General features: G+C 43.8%; 1 protein-coding gene across 1 annotated transcript in view; it reads right to left on the bottom strand.

Annotated features, from left to right (window-relative positions):
* The window catches only part of nup160 (nucleoporin 160), an 86,507-nt gene extending 79,620 nt beyond the window's left edge, over positions 1-6,887 (bottom strand). The window contains exons 1-2 of the mRNA XM_041197945.1: positions 6,766-6,887; positions 5,007-5,112 (exon numbers count right to left, since the gene is read on the bottom strand). Of these exons, the coding sequence (XP_041053879.1) occupies positions 5,007-5,112; positions 6,766-6,883 (224 nt within the window). The 5' untranslated portion in view covers positions 6,884-6,887. The remainder of the gene's footprint in view (positions 1-5,006; positions 5,113-6,765) is intronic.
* Positions 6,888-21,084: the final 14,197 nt, after the last annotated feature.

Here is a 21,084-nt window from a genome sequence, read left to right as displayed (position 1 = left end):
AGGTCATCAACAGTGCAATGAAGCGGCTTCCTCAGCAATACCCCGCTCACTGACACTCAGGGCCATTTGCAACTCCTCAGACACTGAACATATGTACGTATAAACTTGGAACAGGAATCGGCCACTCGGCCCCTCGAGCCTGCTCCGTCATTCAATAAGATCATGTTTGATCCAAACGCAACCTCAACCCCAAATTCCTGCCTACTCCCGATAACCTTTCACCCCCTTGTTAATCAAGAAACTCTAGACTGCCTTAAAGTATTCAAAGACTCTGCTTCCACCACCTTTTGAGAAAGAGAGTTCCAAAGACTCTCAACCCTCAAGAGAAAAAAATTCTCCTCATCTCTGTCTTAAATCAGTGGTCCCTACATCCAGATTCTCCCACAAGAGGAAACATCCTCTCCACATCCACCCTGTCAAGACCCTGCAGGATCTTAAAGGTTTCAATTAAGTTGCCTCTTACTCTTCTAGATTCCAGTGGATACAAGCCTAACCTGTCCAGCCTTTCCTCACAGGACAACCTGCCCATTCCTGGTAGTAGTCTAGTAAACCTTCCCTGAACTGCTTCTAACACATTTACATCTTTCTTTAAATAAGGAGACCAGTACGGTAAGCAATACTTTAGATGTGGTCTCACCAATGCCCTGTACAACTGAAGCATAATCTCACTACTTTTGTAATCAATTCCCTTCACAATAAATGATAGCATTTTATTAGCTTTCTTAATTACCTGCTGTACCTGCATGTTAGCCTTTTGTGGTTCATAGACTAGGACACCCAGATCCCTATGAATCACTGAGCTCTGCAATTTCTTACCATTTAGATAATAAGCTTCCTTTTTATTCTTCCTACCAAAATGAAGGATTTCACATTTGCCTACTTTATACTCCATTTGCCAGATCTTTGCCCATTCATTTAACCTATCCATGTCATTTTGTAGCCTCCTCACATCCTCTTCATAATTTACTTTCCTACCTATCTTTGTATTGTTAGCAGATTTAGCAACCGTACCTTCAGTCCCATCGTCCAAGTCATTTATATAAGTTGTAAACAGTTAAGTTCCCAGCACTGATCCCTGTGACACACCACTTGTCACATCCTGACAACCAGAAAAAACCCATTTATGACTACTCTCTGCTTCCTGTTAGCCAGCCAGCCTTCTATCCATGCCAATGTCTTACCCCCTACACCATGAACTTTTATTTTTCACAATAACCTTTGATGTGTCACTTTATCAAATGTCTTCTGGAAATCTTTTAAGTACAGCATATGCACTGGTTCCCCTTTATTTACAGCACGTGACTACCTCAAACAATTCCAATACATTGATTAAACAATGGTTTTACAAAACCATGTTGACTCTGCCTGATTGCCTTGAATTTTTCTAAGTGCCCTGCTATAACATCTTTAATAATAGCTTCTAACATTTTCCCTATGACAGATGTTAGGCTAACAGGCCTGTAGTCTACTGTTTTCTGTCTCCTTCCCTTTTTGAATAAAGGAATTACATTTGTTATTTTCCAATCAAATGGAAACTTCTCCAAACCTAGGCAGTTTTGGAAAATTAAAACCAATGCATCAACTCCCTCACTAGCCGCTTCTTTCAAGACCTTAGGGTGAAGTCCATCCAGACCTGGGGATTTGTCAGCCCTCAGCTCCAACAATTTGCTCAATACCACTTTTCTGGTGATTGTAATTTTCCTGCGTTCCTCCCTTCCTTCCATTTCCTGATTTACAGCTATTTCCGGGATGTTACTTGTGTCCTCTCGTGGAGAAAGTAACAAAATACTTGTTTAATTCATCCACCATCTCCCTACTTTCCATTATCTATTCCCCAGACACAATCTCTATAGGATCAATGCTCACTTTAACTGGTTTATTTAAGTATCTATAGAAACTCTTGCTACCATCTTTGTTACCAGCTAACTTTTTCACGCACTCTAATTTTGCCCTTATCAGTCTTATTGCCATTTTTTGCTGTTCTTTATATTCTTTTCAATCTTCTGACCTGCCACCCGTCAGCATAATTATATGCTTTTTCTTTAAGTTTGATACTGTCTTTAACTTTTTTTAGCTAACCACGGATGGTGGGCTCTCCCATTGGAATTTTTCCTTCTCATTGGAATGTATCTATTCTGTGTATTCTGAAATATCCCTTTAAATGTCTGCCACTGAACCTTTTTTAACATATCCCTTAACCTCATTTGCCAGTTCACTTTAGCTAGCTCTGTTTTCATGTCCTCATAATTGCCCTTATTTATGTTTAAAATGCTGGTATTGGACGCACTCATTTCTTCCTCAAAATGAATGTAACATTCAATCATATTATGATTGCTGCTACCTGGGGGCGCCTTTACTAGGGGAGTCATCAATTAATCCTATCTTGTTGCACAATGCCAGGCGTAGTATAGCCTGCTCTCTGTTTGGTTCCAGGACATGCTGTTCTAAGAAACTATCCTGAAAACATGTGATGAACTCATCTATGCTACCTTTGCCCACCTGATTTTTCCAGTAGATTAAAATCCCCATGATTATTGCTGTACCTTTCTGGCAAGTTATTATCTCTTCTTTTATACTCTGTCCTGCTGTGTAGTTACAACTAGGGAGCTCCCACAAGGGACCACTCCCACAAGTGACTTCTTGCCTTTATCATTTCTCATCTCTACCCAAACTGTTTCCACATCCTGGTTTCCTGAACTTAGGTCATCCCTCTCGATAGTGTTAGTACCATCATTAATTAACAGAGCCACCACTCCACCCTTTCCTTGCTTCCTGTCCTTCCCTTCAATATATGTCATCCTGTAGCCATGTCTCTGTAATGGATATCAGATCATATTTATTTATTTCTATTTGCACTATCAGTTCATGTTTTGTTTCAAATGCTGTGTGTGTTTTGATACAGAGCTTTTGGTTTTGCTCTTTTATTATTTTTGTAGCTTCTAGCCTTATCTGATTTAGTCTTAGAATTGTACATACTCTCTGTTCTTTCCTGTCACAATCTGTTTATCAGTTCCCATATGAATACCTTTCTCTCTTGCCTTGTCTCTACTCTTTGGTTTACCACATGTTCACAAACTTGACTCCTTGCCTGCACTATTCAGTTTAAAACCCTCTCTACTTCCCTAGTTAGGCGGCTCACAAGAACACCAGCCCCAGCATGGTTCAGGTGTGGACTGTCCCAACGGTACAGATCCCATTTTCCCCAGTACTGATGCCAGTGCTCCACAAACTGGAACCCACTTCTCCCACACCCGCCTTTGAGCCGCACACTCATTTCTCTAATCTTATTTGCCCTATGCCAATTTGCACATGGCTCAGGTAATAATCTATAGATTGCCTTTGAGGTTCTGCTTCTTAAGTTGGTGCCTAGCTCATCATACTGACTATGCAGTAACTCCTTCCTCATCCTGCCTATATCGTTGGTATGTACATGGACCATGACCACTGGATCCTCACCTTCCCACTGCAAGTTACTCTCCGGCCCAAGCAAGTGTCCAGAACCCTGGCATCAGGCAGGCAACCAAGCCGTCTGGACTCTTGCTCTTTGCTACAGAGAAGTGTCAACCCCCCTCACTATACTGTCCCCTGCTACCACTACATTCTTTTTGCTCACCCCACTTGGATGGCTTCCTGTACCATGGTCAGTTTGCTCATCCACCCTGCAGCCCCCACTCACAACCAAACAAGCTGAGTGAACCTCATACCTTGGACATTGCAGAGGCTCACACTCCAGCCCTCTGGGTCCCCTTACCTGCCTCACTTGCAGTCACACCCTCCTATCCCTGGCCACTGACCAAATCAGAAGACCCTAGCCTAATTGATGTGACCGCCTCCTGGTATAAAGCATTCAGGTAACTTTCCCCCTCCTTGATGTGTTGCAGAGGCTGCAGGTCAGCCTCCAGCTCAGTGATTCTGAGCCGAAGTTCCTCAAGCCACAAACACTTACAGCAGACGTGTTAGCCCTGGATCACGTTATCCAGGAGCTCCCACATGCTGCAGCCCTGCCACCCTTAATGTGCTTTAAACAATTACTCAATTATATTAATCATTTATGTTGCTTTCTTATATACATTTTATTAACTTTAACACCAAATTGTGTGCTATTTCAAACCTTACCCACCAAACTCCAAGTCTTCACTCAGATCGCTGGCTGCACTCCATTTGCCAGGTAACATTCGTGTCACACAAGTGTCAGACCAATGACCATCTCCAAGAGAGAATCTAACCACCGTGTCTTGACAGTCAATGGCATTACCATCACTGAATCCCCCACTTTCAACATCCTGGGGTTTACCATTGACCAGAAACTGAACTGGACTGGCCATATAAATACTGTGGCTACAAGAGCAGGTCAGAGGCTAGGAATCGTGTGACTCCCCAAAGCCTGTCCACCATCTAGAAGCACAAGTCAGGAGTGTGATGGGATACTTCCCACTTGCCTGGATGAGTGCAGCTCCTACAACATTCAAAAAGTTTGACACCATCCAGGACAAAGCAGCCCACTTGACTGGCACCACATCCACAAACGTTCATTCCCTCCACCACCGTTGCACAGTGGCAGCAGTGTATACCATCTACAAGATGCACTGCAGGAATTCACCTTCAGCAGCGCCATCCAAATCCACGACCACTACCACCTAGAAGGACAAGGTCAGCAGATAGATGGGAACACCACCACCTGCATGCTCCACTCGCTACATGAATGTGGCATCAAGTGCACAGCTACTTCATTACAGTGCACTGGTGTACAGCAAGTTAAACTACAACACTGTAATACTGCAGGAAGAGCAGTGTTACTAAGCAGGCTGTGTACTTCAGATCAACAGCAAAAACCTTTAGGAATTGATGTGGTCTTTCTTCACAATATCAGTCCTCACTCTGGGCAGAGTCTTCAAAACTGTGATCACCTTTTGAAATAAGTATCCTTGTCGGAGCAGTGCACACAGCCCCTGAAAGCAGCACTGTCACCAGGCTCACTCTGCAGAGTACAAGCAGAAAATACCCACCAGTGTATGAACCGATTCCTGGTGACAGACTGCAGCTTCCCACTGTCTTCATAGAAAAATCCACCGGCACTGTCGGAATATTTCACTCCTGGAACAGCATTCACACCTGTAGAACAGACACATGAATCGCTCTTCAATCCAACCCCAACTCAGACTTCCAGATAAAAGGAACAATCCTCCAAAATGAGTCATCTCAATTTGTAGCATGGTAGCTGTATGAAACGGAGGAAATGTTGACAATATCTATATTTCTTTAAAATATCAGTTCTAAAACTACTCTAACCAAAAGAGAAACTGTCACACCTTTAGTTTTAAAAGAAAATTTCTCATTGCCTTAAGTCCCTTTCCTGAAGTGACTAACTCATGCTGGAGTATTGGCTTCTCAAACCCCTTTGCAGTGTCCCTCTACATACTGAGGCCCTTGTGCCAGCTCTCCAGTCTCAATCCTCTGTCCATTCAGTCCATCACCTTGTGCCAGCTCTCTGAAAGAGCTCGTCACTGAGTCTCAATCCTCCGTCCTCTCTCTGCACCCTTTAAAATTTTATTTTTCCTCATATGCATCACCCTTGGAAAAATGTTTGGGAACTACTAGATTACACAACCTGAAGTTGTATTCCCTGGAATTTAGAAGGTTAAGGAGTGCTTTGATCAAAGTTTTCAAGATATTAAAGGGGACAGTTATGGTAGATAGAGGGAAGCTATTTCTGCTGTTTAGGATTTGGAGTAGTCTAAAAATTAGGGTTAGATTTCAGGTGGGAAATTAGAAAACACTTCGGTAGACAAAGGGTGGCAGAAGTTTGAAACTCTCTTCCACGTAAGGTAATGTGATGAGGCAACGTGAGATCAACATAAAAAAGATTATTCTTAAAAATGAGGGATGACACAATCCAAAGTGAATTGTTCAAGTGATAGGTTGGATGAATAGAGTTTGGTGCTTTCTGAAAGATTCATTTAGCCACAATAATGAGCCTCTGTTCTTTAAACAGGCTTATTTATCAATTTTTGGATCTTGGGACAGATACCACTTTGAAATGGGCTGATAGGCCACAAGAGCCTGAATCTATCAGTTTTGCCACTTCCGAGTAAACCGGTTTCAAGCTAGATTTTGTTAACCAAAGTTAATAAGAGATTTCGGGTGAAGGCGAGTATGTGGGGTTAAGCTGTAGATCAAACAGGGTAACAATAAATCGAAACAGACTCGAGGGGCTGAATGGTCTCCTGCTGTTCCCGGGTTCAGCTCAGACTGAGTCAGATTGACAGAGAATCAGGACCTGGGGACAAATCCCTGGTGTCCGCCAGTGGGGCGAAATAGAGACTCGACTTCCCCACTCCCCCCGAACCCCCCTCCTCCTCCCGACCCCCCCTCTCCTCCTCCTCCCAACACTCCTCCTCCTCCCGACACTCCTCCTCCTCCTCCCGACACACCTCCTCCTCCTCCCGACACTCCTCCTCCTCCTCCCGACACTCCTCCTCCTCCTCCCGACACTCCTCCTCCTCCTCCCGACACTCCTCCTCCTCCAGAACCCCCCTCTCCTCCTCCCGACACTCCTCCTCCTCCTCCCGACACTCCTCCTCCTCCAGAAACCCCCCCCCCCTCCTCCCCCTCCCGACCCCCCCTCTCCTCCTGACCCCCCGCCCCTCCTCTTCTCCCCCGTAGGGGTTGAGGGTTTGAGCAGTAACTCTCCGACTCCTCTACCCCAACGGCTGCGCTGCGCTCCCCGGCCCAGGGTCGCCCTCCTCCTCCCCGGCCTCTCCTCACCCAGCTCGGCTCGGATCTCCCTCCAGGCCGGGAAATCTCTCTCCGAGTTGCCGATCTCCATGAGGCTTCTCTCCCAAACCGCCGCCATCTTACCGCACAGCCTCCCGGGAAACGGCATTTCCCGCCGTTCAAGTACCTTAAAGCGACACCCGCCCGGGACCAAATTACAGCTGCACAACCATAATTCCCTTAAAGCGACACCCGCCCAGGACCATTTACAGCTGCACAACCATAATTCCCTTAAAGCAAACGCAATATTTTAATTCCCAAAAAGGTTTGGCATTGGGCACTAAGATAAAAGCAAAAAACTGCAGATGCTGGAAATTCGAAACAAAAATAGCTGGAAAAACTCAGCAGGTCTGACAGCATCTGCGGAGAGGAGCACAGTTAATGTTTCCAGTCCATATAACCCTTCATCAGATGAAGAGTCATTCGGACTCAAAATGTTAACTGTGCTCCTCTCCGCAGATGCTGTCAGACCTGCTGAGTTTTTCCAGCTATTTTTGTTTTTGTTTGGCATTGGACAGCTTTTTACTGCCCTGATTGGTTTTCCTTTCAGGACTCTGATTGGCCATTCAGTCAGAATGCTCTGATTGGATAATCAGAGATTCCAGTTTAAATGTGTTTTCATGCATGTTTTTGACAGAATGGAGAATCAAAAGAAATCACCTTTGACCAAACTGCATCAGCTCGGGAAAAATCCCCCTGAAGGGGGAAGGTGACGTTAAATAATCAGGTAATGATTCTGGTGGTAATTATTGGAGAACATAGGGTTAATTTTTTGGTGCATGCTGGAATAATTTCTAATTTTTGTGAAACAGCAGTTTCCAAAGGAACCTTGTGCACTTCAAAACCTAATATCCAGCTGCAGGTGGGCTGTGTGTGGAGATTCATCATCTTGAATCGCAGTCAGTATCCAAAATGGCTGTAAGCATTCCTTGTCAGATTTCAGCCTTTCTCACTTTAAGGGTTAATTTAACCTGTCACCAATACCACTTATAGATAAGCTGACAGTGTGAATGGAATTTTATGTTGACAGACCCATGGTGGGATTTGCCATTACTCTTTAACTACAGCATTAGCATCCTCTTTCAAGTATCCCAAGCAGAGTGCTGGCTTGATGATGAGCAGCAATCTGAGACTGAAGGCTCTCTGATTAAAGGGACCCTTTTAGGGGTCAGAATGACTGCAGGAAACCATGTTAGTGAAAATTAATGAAAGCAAGGAAAGGGAGAAAGACATGGGAAAGCTGTCTCCCCGTTCTCTAACTCTTCCCTGGAGGTGAGGCTGGAGGTAGTAAGGGCCAGAAGGGAGGTGCTCTTTCCTCTGGATGGGAGGAGGAGACAAACTTCTCAAACTACATCAGCGCGGCTGGACATTGCTGAGGCTGTCAGCAGCAGGTGTGTGGCATCCAAGTCCTGAATATGGTGTCAAAAATGGTTTAATGGCTTTATTAGGCTGAGAAAGGTGAATCGCAGGGGTGGATTTATAATGAAACAAACTGAGCCTTGGTCCTGGGCCCTCAAATAACCGGGGGCGGGGGGGTGGTAGCAGTGTGGGAGGAGGGATGCAGGGAGGGGGATGGGGCAGGGGTGGGGGTGGGGTTGGGCCCGAAATACAGGCTAGTGCCGGAGAGCTGCTCAACTGACTGATCCTTGAAAACTGCGGTAAAACTGCTCATCCAATCAGAGGCTGATTAGGCTCACTGCAGATAAACGGCAAACTGTGATTGGATGAGCAGCACAGAGTGGGAGGGCAGGTAAGAGCCCAAGAGGGAAAGTTCAAACAGCCGGGATAAAGGAGCCCCAAGTGAGAGTGAGGCAGCGGACCCCAGCAGGCAAGGGCAAGGACGCAGACCCCAGCAGGCGAGGGCGAGGCAGCGGGCCCTAGTTGGCGAGGGCAGCAAGTCTCAGGCAAGGCAGCGGACTCCAGCAGGCCAGGGCGAGGCAGTGGACCTCAGGCGAGGGCGAAGGCGAGGCAGCGGAACTCAGGCGAGGGCAAGGCAGCGGGCCTCAGGCGAAGGTGACGGAGCGGCCGGACACCAGGCCAGGCAGTGGAATCCCTGTGAATGAGGTGAGAGAGAGAGAGTGTGTAAGGGCGGTGGGTGGGTTGGGGGGTGGGGGGAGCAGGGAAGAGTGTTGTAGGAAATCCATTATGAGAATCACAGCTTCATAGTTAAAAGATAAATCCCATTTGTGCAGAGCCTGATAACAGCACTGGATTGGCTGTGTGAAACCCTGCTCTATCAGAGATTTTTAATCTATCTAAAATCAAGGTGAGATTTTTAGCAACATGAAGCAATACTGTGAGTCTGGCAGCCAAAAACGCAAAGAAATGAAGGTGAGGCAAGAAGACAAAGCTAAGCAAGAAGATATTTGCCTTCTTATTTTCAAAAGCTTGAAGTATTGGACTGCGGACACGCATCAAAACTTATGGGCGAGGAAAGATCTGAATTATCTGGTCATTTACTGAGTTGTGGGGATACCACAAAGGCTACAAAATTGAACAAATGGACTTTGAAGTGACAATGGAATTACAAAATAATGGTGATTTTGTCAAAGAGAACAAAACCACCCTGAAGACATTGCATTACAGCCAAAATCTGTTCCATTGGATATGATAGATTATTTCTTACTAAATAAACCAAGAAATGTGGGTAATATGGAAAATCTGAGAGTAGAGAATGAGGTTGGAGGCCAGAAGCAATTTAGAGTCTACATGAGCCCCATTTTCTGAGGATGAAGAGAAATGGGACGACTGAAATGACAACTTGGATGATTTTTTTGGAAATCACTAAGGCACTCACTCCACTATTAGGTTTGCAAATTATTCCCTGATCCTAAATGATGATCCCTGATGATAAAGGAAAACAAACATTCGTCACCAGGCTCTCTAATTAGAGAAACATTGGAAGAGATGTTGCTGATCATGAAACTTCAGTTCATTCAAAGATGTAAATTATCTGGAAGAATTGATTCTGTCTTATCAGCTCAGTTTAAAAAGGAGTGATCTTATTGGAGGAAAGTGCTGTGATGTGCTGCAGTCAAACTGCTGTCTGCTTCTGGCCTACCCCTAGGGGGAGCTGATGAGTCATCATTGTCAAATGGAAAAGGTAAATTGTTAAAAACAAAAAAACTGCGGATGCTGGAAATCCAAAACAAAATTGTTAGCCGGCCTTGAATATCTTAGTGAATTTGACCATTTTCTCAAGCAGCATTTGAGAAGTTGTCAGTATTGTGCCTCAGGGAATTCTGCCAGACAAGGTGACCTAAAATTGGACTTCGACTCACTGGACTCTACTCACATGAATTTATGCCAATATCTTTTTTGATTTCTCCAGAGGAAGTGATCTTTTATTTTTCAAACTAAATGAGAATTTGTGAAATATAGCAAATGGCAGCCTATGTATCTTGTTGTTTGGGGTATTAGCTCCTGCGCAGGCTCCTTCTTTATAAATCCTAATTGTGAATTGGCAATGTTTTTACAAGCTGTGCAGGTCATTTACAACATGTAATTAAAATGATCTAACAAAGGACTTGACCATTCAAAATGCTTCTATATGCATAGCTACATAGTTTTAATTTCCTTATAGATCATAAAAAGCACATTTAAAATAAACTGGGGAGGTGGGTTCAGGGGCTGGGAGGGGGTCCAAAATGTACCTGAGCACAGGGCCCCACTAACAGTAAATCCGCCACTGGTGAGTGTCATCCCACTTTCCCAGTGTCATCAATGACTGTCTGACGCCCCCAGCATTCTCCTGTCCAGCACTCTGACTAACACACTTTACCATTCTGCACATTGCCCTCTTTCCAGCCAGCTTCTCAAATCCCCATCTGAAAAGCCAACACTCAGACTCACCATTAACCTATTGTCCTCTCACCCCACCCGTCACAGTCACTGTCTACAAATGTCCTCATTCCATCCTCATCACATATTCCACTCCTCACACTCAGAACTCTCAGCTTTCTCTCATTGCAAGAGAAGAGAGCTTTCAACTTCAAGGAGAGGCAGTGAGCCAGGGGTGATCCTGCAGCCTTAGCCACCATGACCACATGAGAGGAAGATGCCTTTGGGGCGGGCAGGAGGGCAAACAGTCACTAGGCATCGGTGATGGAGAAATGGGAATGACTGAGTGCGCTGGTGACAACTGTAAATATTACACTCCTTCTTGGCACTTAACTGGCACTTGTTGAATTGTTGAACTTATGTCACCACTAACTGATGTCATCCATGAACTATGAAGAGTTGCATCCCTTTCCCTGTGCCAGCACTAGATCATGGCCTGTTGCAATGGTTTCTCTTCCCCCTCCCATCCTGTTACCTCTGCAGTCCTCCAAGGATCTATTCTTGGTCCTCTCCTATTTCAGCTCTACATGCTGCATCATCCAAAAGCACAACATTAGTTTTCACATACACACTGAAGACATCCAGCTGTACCTCACCACCACCTCCCTCAACTCCTTCACTGTTGCTAAATTCTCAGACTGTTTATCGGACATCCAATACTGGATGAGCAGAAATTTTCTCCAATATTGGGAAAACTGAAGCCATTGTTTTCAGTTCCCACTCCAAACTCCATTCCCTAGCTACTGACTCCAGCCTCGCCCTGATGACAGTCAGAGACTAAACTCGCCTGTTCACAACTGTCAACTCTTTTCTTCTCCACTGATGCTGCCGGACCTGCTGAGTTTTTCCAGGTAATTCTGTTCCTGTTCACAAGCTCGGTGTCACTTATGATCCTGAGGTGAGTTTCCAACCACGTGTTTGCACAATCACTGGGGCAGCCTTTTTCCACCTCTGGAACATCACTGAACTTCACCCTGTGTCTCAGCTGATCTGCTACTGAAACGCTCATCAATGTTTTTGTTCACTCTACACTTGACTACTCCAATGTACTCCTGATTCACTTCCAACATTCTACTGCCCATAAACTGAAGCCATCCAAAAGGCTGCTGCCTGTGTCTTAACTCACACCAAGTCATCCACCACCTCTGTGCTTGCTGACCTATATTGGCTCCCAGACAAGCAAAGTCTTGAGTCTAAAATTCTTCTCCTTTATTTCAAATCCCCCCATGGCCTTGCCCCTCCTTTGGTGGCCATGTTTTCAGTTACTTAGGGCCTAAGCTCTGGAATGCCCTCTCATCACCTCGCTGCCTCTCTACCTCATCTCCTGCCTTTAACACACTCTCTAATATCTTTGACCAAGCTTTTGATCATCTGACCTAATATTTGCCCATGTGGTTGAGTCTTGTGTTTTGTTTTATAATGCTCCTGTGAAGCCCCTTGGGGCACATTAACACATTAAAGGCACTCTATAAGTAAAAGTTGTTGTTGTATCAAAGGTCCAGGCAGCTGCTGCTGTTCAGGTTATTCCCATGCTGCAGTGAAAGCTGATGGCAAGGAAATTGTGATGAAGGCTCTAAAAACAACACTGTGAGGACACGCCTTTCACTAAGTTGGCCACAAGCTTGTTAATTTTACTCTTTAAAGACTTCCCAGCCTGTCAGTTTCATTGATCAATGACTCCCGCTGTGCTGTCATCTCATTGACCCTGGCAAGTTCCACTCAGCTCAGGAATCCTGTGAGCTGCCTGTTAAGTTCAGAACACTGGCTTAAATCCACCAGTAATTGCCTATTTGAATATTTTAATAATTTGCTCAACAGCGCTACAGGCATGGGGGATGGTGAGGAGGGGGGAGAGCAAGGTTCCCTGCTCACCTGCAAACCCACCTGGGTCAACACATAATTGGGGAAAGAGGGATTGTTAATGTCTCGTCAATTACATTGTTAACCTCTTGTCTATTCCATGGTTATGGTTTGTTAATCTCTTGACAATTACATTGTTAAGGTTTGTTAAAGTATTGTCAATTACATTGTTATCATTTGTTAATGTCATGTCAATTACATTGTCATGGTTAAGAGAAACAGGAGATGGGTAAATATTGTCTTTGAGCAGGGGTGACCTGTGCATTGACCCTCGAGGCTAACATTGCTATAACTGACTTCGTTATCCTGTCAGCTGACTGGTAGACTCAGGTATTAATGGGCCTCGGATTCTATTGCTGAGATAAGGTAGTAGATTTACAATAAATACACAGGAAGCCAAGGTACAGATAGCACTCCCCAACACAAAAACTGCAAAAATATGTTTAGTTATAATCTGAGAGGTGACGACAGCATTAAGAAGTGACTCTCCAATGCTCAAAACTACAAAACTGACAACTATAAAAGCATGAGCCTTGCTTTGCTTCCTTATGGGATGGTCAGTCTTAATTTGGAATGCAAGCAGGAAGAAAGTTAACAGGGGTGCATGGGGAACAAAGATCCTTGAGCACCACACTCTGGCTGCTTTTATAATCCTAGGTAAACTGCGGGACTAAGTATAACTTCATATAAACTGTTAGAGATTAAATAAGCCACCAATTAGGTTTATAAGGCAGCTGTCAATCTATATTGGTTAATGTTAAAAAAAAACAACTCTTGATTTTTATACTAAATCCGTTGCTTTTTAAGAGCTTGTCTCCTGATTTCAGAGATAGTGGGGCTGACATTACTGCCTGGCCCAGTGGCTGATTCTCTCTCTGTAGGCTGCTCGCTGGATCCAGTGGACTTCATGTTGGAATCCTACAGGTTCTGCAGCTGCTGAAATCATTTGAATTGGTCAACATCATACTGCAGATCCCAAATAACGTTGGATGGCAGAGATCTGCCCAATCTGAACAAACCCAGCACACGGGACTGTTACTGAGGTTTACAATAACATTTTTTTAGAAAAGATGGTTGGCTCAAAACTCAGCATGGCAAAACTTACTCAACATTTAACTGTTAAAAATAGATGACCAAAAATTAAACTGAATAATCTGCTCAAAAGAGATTGTTCAAAAAAACTGATTGTAGATATTAACCCCACTGTCTCATAAATAAGACCAATTCCAAAACTTCAAACAATTAGGTATAAATATCATGAGCTATTTTATTCAAATGTAAACCAATATAGATTATAAACCTCATTCATGGTGAATGAATCTGAGGTCAGAACTCTTTACAATAACTATATTTGCTGCATCTGAAAATGCTTCACAAAAACCATTTTCAAAATTGTACCTGTTTGTCAGGTGTAATCATGGCCCCACTTGACAGGGAGGGTTCAATGCCACATTCTTTTCTCAGAGGCCAGTCAGCCTCCAGTAAAAGGCATTGAATTCAGGACCAGGGCCTCACAGCTGCTGTTTGCTAGGCAGGCAGAGGAAGGGGTTCATCACAATTATGGTGATGTGAGATCAAAGCAAAGACAAATCCAAAACTAAAGAGAGCCTGAAGGGCTAGTAGAGGTGGGGTGTTTTACTCTAACTACCCAAAGGCCCAGTTCTAGAGTTCCAGATGTTTTGATTTGATGAGCCGCTGTGCCTAAAGGCTCTTTTTATTGGAGATGGCTGTTTCTTCACCTGCTCCCTCCCAGAACTGTTGAGTGTGCAAGATTCTGGGCCCTGACTGCAAGCCTTTTTCCCCTGACAGAGTCACTCAAGGGGCAGGACACTGGGCCCTCACTCTAGGCCTCACTACCCCCTCCTGTGACAGAATCACTGAGGGTGCAGGACACTGGGTCCCCTCTCTGGGCCTCACTCCTCCCTCCTGTGACAGTGTTACTGAGTATGTATGTAGTAATTATAGCTCTGTGAAGTATAGGACTGTAGCTTTAACAATAATCCTGTGTTATAAGATCACATTATCTGTGAAAACAAATGAGTTAGCAGCATGGGGAACCTCTAGGAGGGGGAGAGTTCCTCTTTAGTTATAGAGTTTGATGCACACAGGTAGCTGCTTGTAAGTAAAGTTCAATGTTTCCACCAAGAAAACCAACTCTGTAACAAACTGACGAAGAGGATAAATCAGATCCGGCGCTGTCCCTCACCCAGTGATTGTGAGTATCTGACATAATTAAAAAGAAAGGAAGATATACTCATCCGAGATGCCACAGTTTGGCAGAATCGATCCCTTTGAGCCAGCCATAGACAACCGGCCTCAATATATAGAACATCTTGCATTCTACTTTCAAGCCAACAAAATCATGGGGGAGGAAGGAAGAGGGGCATGTTAGTGAGGTGGTGAAAAAGGCATATGGGACACTTGCCTTTATCAATCGAGGCATCGATTACAAAATAGGGATGTCATGTTGGAGTTGTATAGAAACTAGGTGAGGCCACAGCTGGAGTACTGTGTACAGTTCTGGTCACCACATTATAGGAAGGATGTGATTGCACTGAAGGGGGTGCAGAGGAGATTCACCAGGATGTTACCTGGGATGAAACATTTAAGTTATGAAGAAAGGTTGGATAGACTTGGGTTGTTTTTGTTGGAGCAGAGAAGATTGAGGGGTGACCTGATCGAGGTGTACAAGATTATGAGGGGCATGGACAGGGTGGATAGGGAGCAGCTGTTCTCCTTAGTTGAAGGGTCAGTCACGTGGGGACATAAGTTCAAGGTGAGGGGCAGGAGGTTTAGGAGGGATGTGAGAAAAAACTCTTTTACCCAGAGGGTGGTGACGGTCTGGAGTGCGCTGCCTGGCAAGGTGGTGGAGGCGGGTTGCCTCACATCCTTTAAAAAGTACCTGGATGAGCACTTGGCACGTCACAGCATTCAAGGCTATGGGCCAAGTGCTGGTAAGTGGGATTAGGTAGGTAGGTCAGGTGTTTCTCACGTGTCGGTGCAGACTTGATGGGCCGAAGGGCCTCTTCTGCGCTGTGTGATTCTGTGATTCTGTGAAAAGAGGAGAGCAATTCTACTGAGTATTTGTGGGAGCAAGACCTACATTTTAATTCGAAGCTTGATGGCCCCTAGTGTGCCAGATTCGAAAACCTTCAGTGAATTAGTAGACCTCATTAAGGGACATTTTCAACCCAAGCCCTCAGTTACAATGCATAGGTTCAGGTTCAATTCATGGAATAGAGCCCCAGTGGAGACCATTGCTACCTATGTGGCGAAATTAAAACAACTAATGGAATATTGTGATTTCAGTGAAACCCTGGATGACATGCTCAGGGATTGTTTGGTCTGTGGTGTGCAAGAGGATGCTATTCAGCGAAGATTGCTGGCTGAAGTGAATCTTGATTTTAAGGAAGCATTAGAAATAGCACCTGTGATGGAAAGCACTGTAAGGGATTCACAAGCAATTCAAGGGGCGCGAAGTGGTGCTATTTTCCTAGTCCGGCAGGAATGGCCAGCCGAAAGTGGCGCGAAAAGTTGGGACTCCGACACGAAGCAGGATACAGGAAACAGCTTAGCAGCAAATTCGAAAACTAATTGTTATCAATGTGGAAACAATCATAGTCCTAACAATTGGCAATTTAAAAAGGTGGAGCATCATTTTTGCCTCAAAAGACGGCACATATTAAAACGTTGCAAACCGAGATTAAAACAGGCTTCCAGATAACAAAGTCCAATGAAGTATATAGTGTGGAAGAGGCAGAAACAACCAATTACAACATTTATCCCTTATTCAGCATGAAAGTTGGGAAGACAAAGCCAATTACTGTCATATTGGAAGTGAATGGTAAACCCTTAAAAATGGAAGTAAACATGGGTGCTTCTATCACTATAATAGGAGAACACACTTTCAAATATATTAATAACGCTGCTCAACAATTAAATTTGTAACAAACCTCTGCCAAGTGGAAAATGTTCACAGGTGAAGAAATCCAGGTAAAACCTATCACCATAGTAGCTATCTATTATAGACACCAAACAGCTCAACTACCCATGATGGTATTAGAAGGTGAAGGACCAAGCCTTTGAGGTCGAAATTGGTTGAGGGAAATTAACCATGATTGACCAGTGAGATTTCAAAAGGAAGGCGGAAGAGTTGGAAAAGGAACAAGGCAAAGTACTTCAGAAAGAGCCTGGAGAGTCCAAGGACCGCAACAGGCTGACAAAGGAGTGTGTAGCCATTCAGCAACCCACAGAAAAGGTGGGAATGAAAAGGTTAACAAGTGAATCGTTGGAAACTAACCTTTCTTGTTTCCTATTTCACTACAGAATAACCCCCCACATTACTACAGGTGCACCATCTGCAGAGTTACTGATGAGGCTCCATTTTTGAATAATACTAAACCTGATACTTCCCAATTTGGAGGGGAAGGTGGAGAAAAGTCAAGGGAACCAAAAAGTGACTCATGATTTGCATAATTGTGAGTGACAATTTACTGTTGGAGAAGCAGTATATGTAAGGAATTTTAGTGGCGGATTGAAGTGGTTGACCAGACCATTGTCGTACCATATGGAAGTGGAGGGCCAGATCACTCCAAAGTATGTGGATCATTTAAGAAGAAGGGAGATATTCCAACAAAATGATGTTCCACAAATGATGTCAGCAACCCACAGAAATGAAGACTGCCTTAAACAACGACATGGAAGAACAACAGAAGAAACCCAAGGAGACTCTGCAGAATGACAGAATTCAAGATGAAGTGACTGAGCTTTGCAAAGAAAAGGAAAATCTGTTGAAAGATCTTCACACATTACAAGGATCCCTCAGGTCAAAGTTTGTACCTCTGGAAACTTACAAAGAGAAACAGGAAGAATTTAACATCACTCTGAACAAACTGAAGAACCAATTGGCCGAGAAGACGCAGCAATGTTCAAGTTTCCAGAAAGAAGCCAACAGATACAAGAAAGGGACAAAAGAGCTGAAGAATCTGCTAAATGAAGATAAAGAGGCTTTAAAAGCAAAAGTCGTAGAACTTTCTAAGATGTGAGTAGATAATGAAATCATGGGTAGCTCAACTTCTGAACTAAGACAAGTTGAGATTTCACCTGAGAGAAGCCTGGCCGACAGTGAAGTCAAAAAGAAGGCCGAGACCAAACTCTGTGGTAGAAAGAAGACAAAAAGGAAGAAGGTTCCGAAAAGACAATAAAAGGTGGGAATGAAAAAGTGAATCGTTGGAAACTAAACTTGCTTGTTTCCTATTTAACTGCAGAATAACTCCCCACATTACTACAGGTACAACAGCTGCAGAGTTACTGATGAGGCACCAACTTTGAACAAGACTAAACCTGATGCTTCCCAATTTGGAGGGGAAGGTGGAGAAAAGTCAAGGGAACCAAAAAGTGACTCATGATTTGCATAGTTGTGAGTGACAATTTACTGTTGGAGAAGCAGTATATGTAAGGAATTTTAGTGGTAGATTGAAGTGGTTGCCTGTTAAAGTAAGATCTGTGACCAGACCATTGTCGTACCATGTGGAAGTGGAGGGCCAGATCACCCCAAATTATGTGGATCATTTAAGAAGAAGGGAGATACCCCAACAAAATGATGTTCCACCTGTAACCATTGCTGAACCTGTGGTTCCTGGTGAAGTTGCTCAGCCAATGATAGACATGCCCAATGTCTCTGTCAGAGTGGAAGACACTGAACTGTGTGCCTAATGAGGTACCTAATGTTAAAGCAGTTCCAGAGAATGTGCTTCCTGTCAAAGAATTGGAAGTCGTGGGGCTATGATGTTCCACACAGATCAGGAAACCACTTGAAAGACTGAACTAGTAATTTTGTGATCAGTGTAAACATTGTAAAAAGAGATAAATATCTTTGTAAACACAAAATGTACAGAAAAGTTAAAGGAGGAGGAATGTAGTAATTATAGTTCTGATAAACATAGGACTGTAACTTTAAGAATATTCCTGTGTTGTAAAATCACATAATAACTAATGAGTTAGCAGCATAGAGAACTTCTAGGAGGGAGTTCTTCTTTCATTGTAGAGCTAGATGCACACAGGTAGCTGCTGCTGCTGTCTTGTAAATAAAGTTCAACCTTTCCACCAAGAAAAGTTACCAGAAAATCAACTCTATAACAGTGTAGAACATTGGGCCCTCACTCCAGGTCTCGCTCCTCCCTCAGGTGGCAGAGTCACTGAGTGTGTAGGACACTGGGCCTTCACTCCTGTAGTATAAGGGTCTGGCACATATAGGGTTAATGTGGGACTGAGTACAGTACCACCCATGTAAGAGGCACACGACCCACACCCAGTGTCAGTCTAGTGTTGGACAGAGCCGTGTGTACCAGCAAACAAGGAGACAGCTCCTATCTTATACCATTTACTGTATATTTGTAAATAATTCTAAGAGGCAATAAAGACTCACAGTTAACCTATGTATGAGTGTGAAGACTTTTCCAGAATGATTGAACTATAATGAACACCCTACAACAAGGTGGCAGCTTGTGGAAAAACCCAAGAGCTTATAGCAAATGCAGAGAAAAACTAGAATGCTGGAAGACTGAGAAAAAATTCAGCAAAGCAGCCTGACCTGAAAAGAAGCTCCAGAGGCAGCAGCACAGAGGAAAAATCACGAGGGAAAAGCTCCAAAGAAAGGCTTGGAAGCTGAGGGCAGAAATTTAAAATTCCTTACTGAAGTAGAACATTCCATTGAATCTCCTTTGGAAGTCCAGCTTTTAATCCCAGAGTGCAGAGTCAGCAGCCCAAGCAGGGGTGAGCTAAAACTTTTAAAACTCCAGGGTGCAGCAAGTCCTGAGAAACTTTTAAATAGTTCAGTAGTCAAAAATTGCCAATTAAAATTTCAGTCTGAAAAGCCAGATCCCTGATTCAATGCTTGTGCTCGCTCCGAAAAGGGGGAAAAAATTAATTAATTAAGTTGGAAGAATCATGACTAAGGAATCAGCTTTAAAAACAAGCAAAGGCCAGGATTCAACAGTTTTGTGGCCCTAAAGCATTGTGTTGAAATGGAGAAGTCTGCAGTCAGTCGATCCAAGCAGCCCTTGTTTAAAACCTTTCCAAGCTGATCATGATCGCCATTGCAGCAGGAACCTGCCAATACCGGCCGGCGCAGGAAATCCCTTTGTCTCCAAGTTAATGGCAACGCCATCTTGAAATTCTGAAAGCTTTTACAGAAGAATCTACACTTTTAAAAATTTAACCATTTATCAGAATTTCACACTTCCAAATTCATTTGGACTGATCCAAGTCCTGGATCAATCATTTAACTAGGGATTTAAGAGGAAAAGATTCCTAAGATACTGGACCACTTCAGGTTTAGAAAAAAAGTCAGAAGCAGAGCAGGTTAACATACTGTTTTACTTGGTAGGTCCGATTGCGGATGACATTATTGCAAAACAAGGAATCAATGAATCATTTGTTAAATTTGAAGAAGTAGTAAACTCATTTAACATTTATTTTAATCTAAGAGGCAATAAACTAGTCAAAAGAGCTAATTTTAACAAGTGAGCACAGCAGCCAGGAGAACCTATCGATTCATTAACCAATGATCTGTATGGGATGGCAGAAGGCTGCAAATATGAAAACTTAAAGTCTGAACTCATCAGAGACAGAATAATCATAGGAGTAGTGGACAATGCAGTCTCGGACCTCATGCAAGCAAAGAAAGATCTAACCCTGGAAAAGGCAATCCATATACTTAGGAAGTCAGAACTCTGAACCATTTTAAGGGGAGTAAATAAATTGTGGTGCAGAGGTCAACTCACAGTTCAGCTAGTTAAGCAACAAAGACACAGGGGCACCGCAGGCCAGAGAAAGAAACACCTGAGCTGGACAGCAGAGCGACCATGCCAATGTTATGGAGCAAAGCACCTCCACAGGCGAGATCAGTTTCCAGCTATCTTCAGCCTAGTGCTTTCAGTGCAACAGGATTAGAGACTACAGCAAACCCTGCAGGGCGAAACTCTGAAATGCACAGAAAGCCCAAAGATCATCCATGAGGTCAAGACTACAAGCCTGGAAGACACATAGCCATGCTTCTTGGCAAGGCCAGATATCTTGATTTCTTATTTTGGAATGCAGACATTTCAGTCAATGGCCATTTAACAAATTTTAAATTAGACCCAGGGATCTGGATCTACAGTCCTGTCGGGCAAAGATCCATGCCTAAAAGACCCCTGGCTTCGAACAGCAGACTGTTCCACTCTATGGTCCTGAAGGAAACTGATTTCCAGCCACGATTCTAGAACCGATAAGGTACAGTGGCAAACAAATCTTCCAGCTGATGTACATTTCTCTCTCGAGCAGAGATGTGTAGCCCTAGATCTCCTTGAAATGGTGGAAGATGGCAAAAACACACAAACAAAAAAAGTATCCTGACTGGGACTTCAGCTCTGAACTGTCTTTTCTCTTTACGGAGCAGATTCTTATTATAGGTGCCAGAAAACCTTCAATGACCAGACCTAGGAGGTAATCATGTTGCCTTCAGTGGTGGATGTAAACGAGAGTGATCAGCAGTCTGATGAGCCTCAACCTCCATCTCTGATGATGGTACAGCAGGCCAACACTTGTTACAATCGGTTCCCAGGCGAG

This window comes from Carcharodon carcharias, chromosome 10 (assembly GCF_017639515.1).
Source record: "Carcharodon carcharias isolate sCarCar2 chromosome 10, sCarCar2.pri, whole genome shotgun sequence".
NCBI classification, from domain to species: domain Eukaryota; kingdom Metazoa; phylum Chordata; class Chondrichthyes; order Lamniformes; family Lamnidae; genus Carcharodon; species Carcharodon carcharias.
Note: the sequence above shows the minus strand (reverse complement) of the source record. Positions and strands in the feature narration are given on the sequence as shown.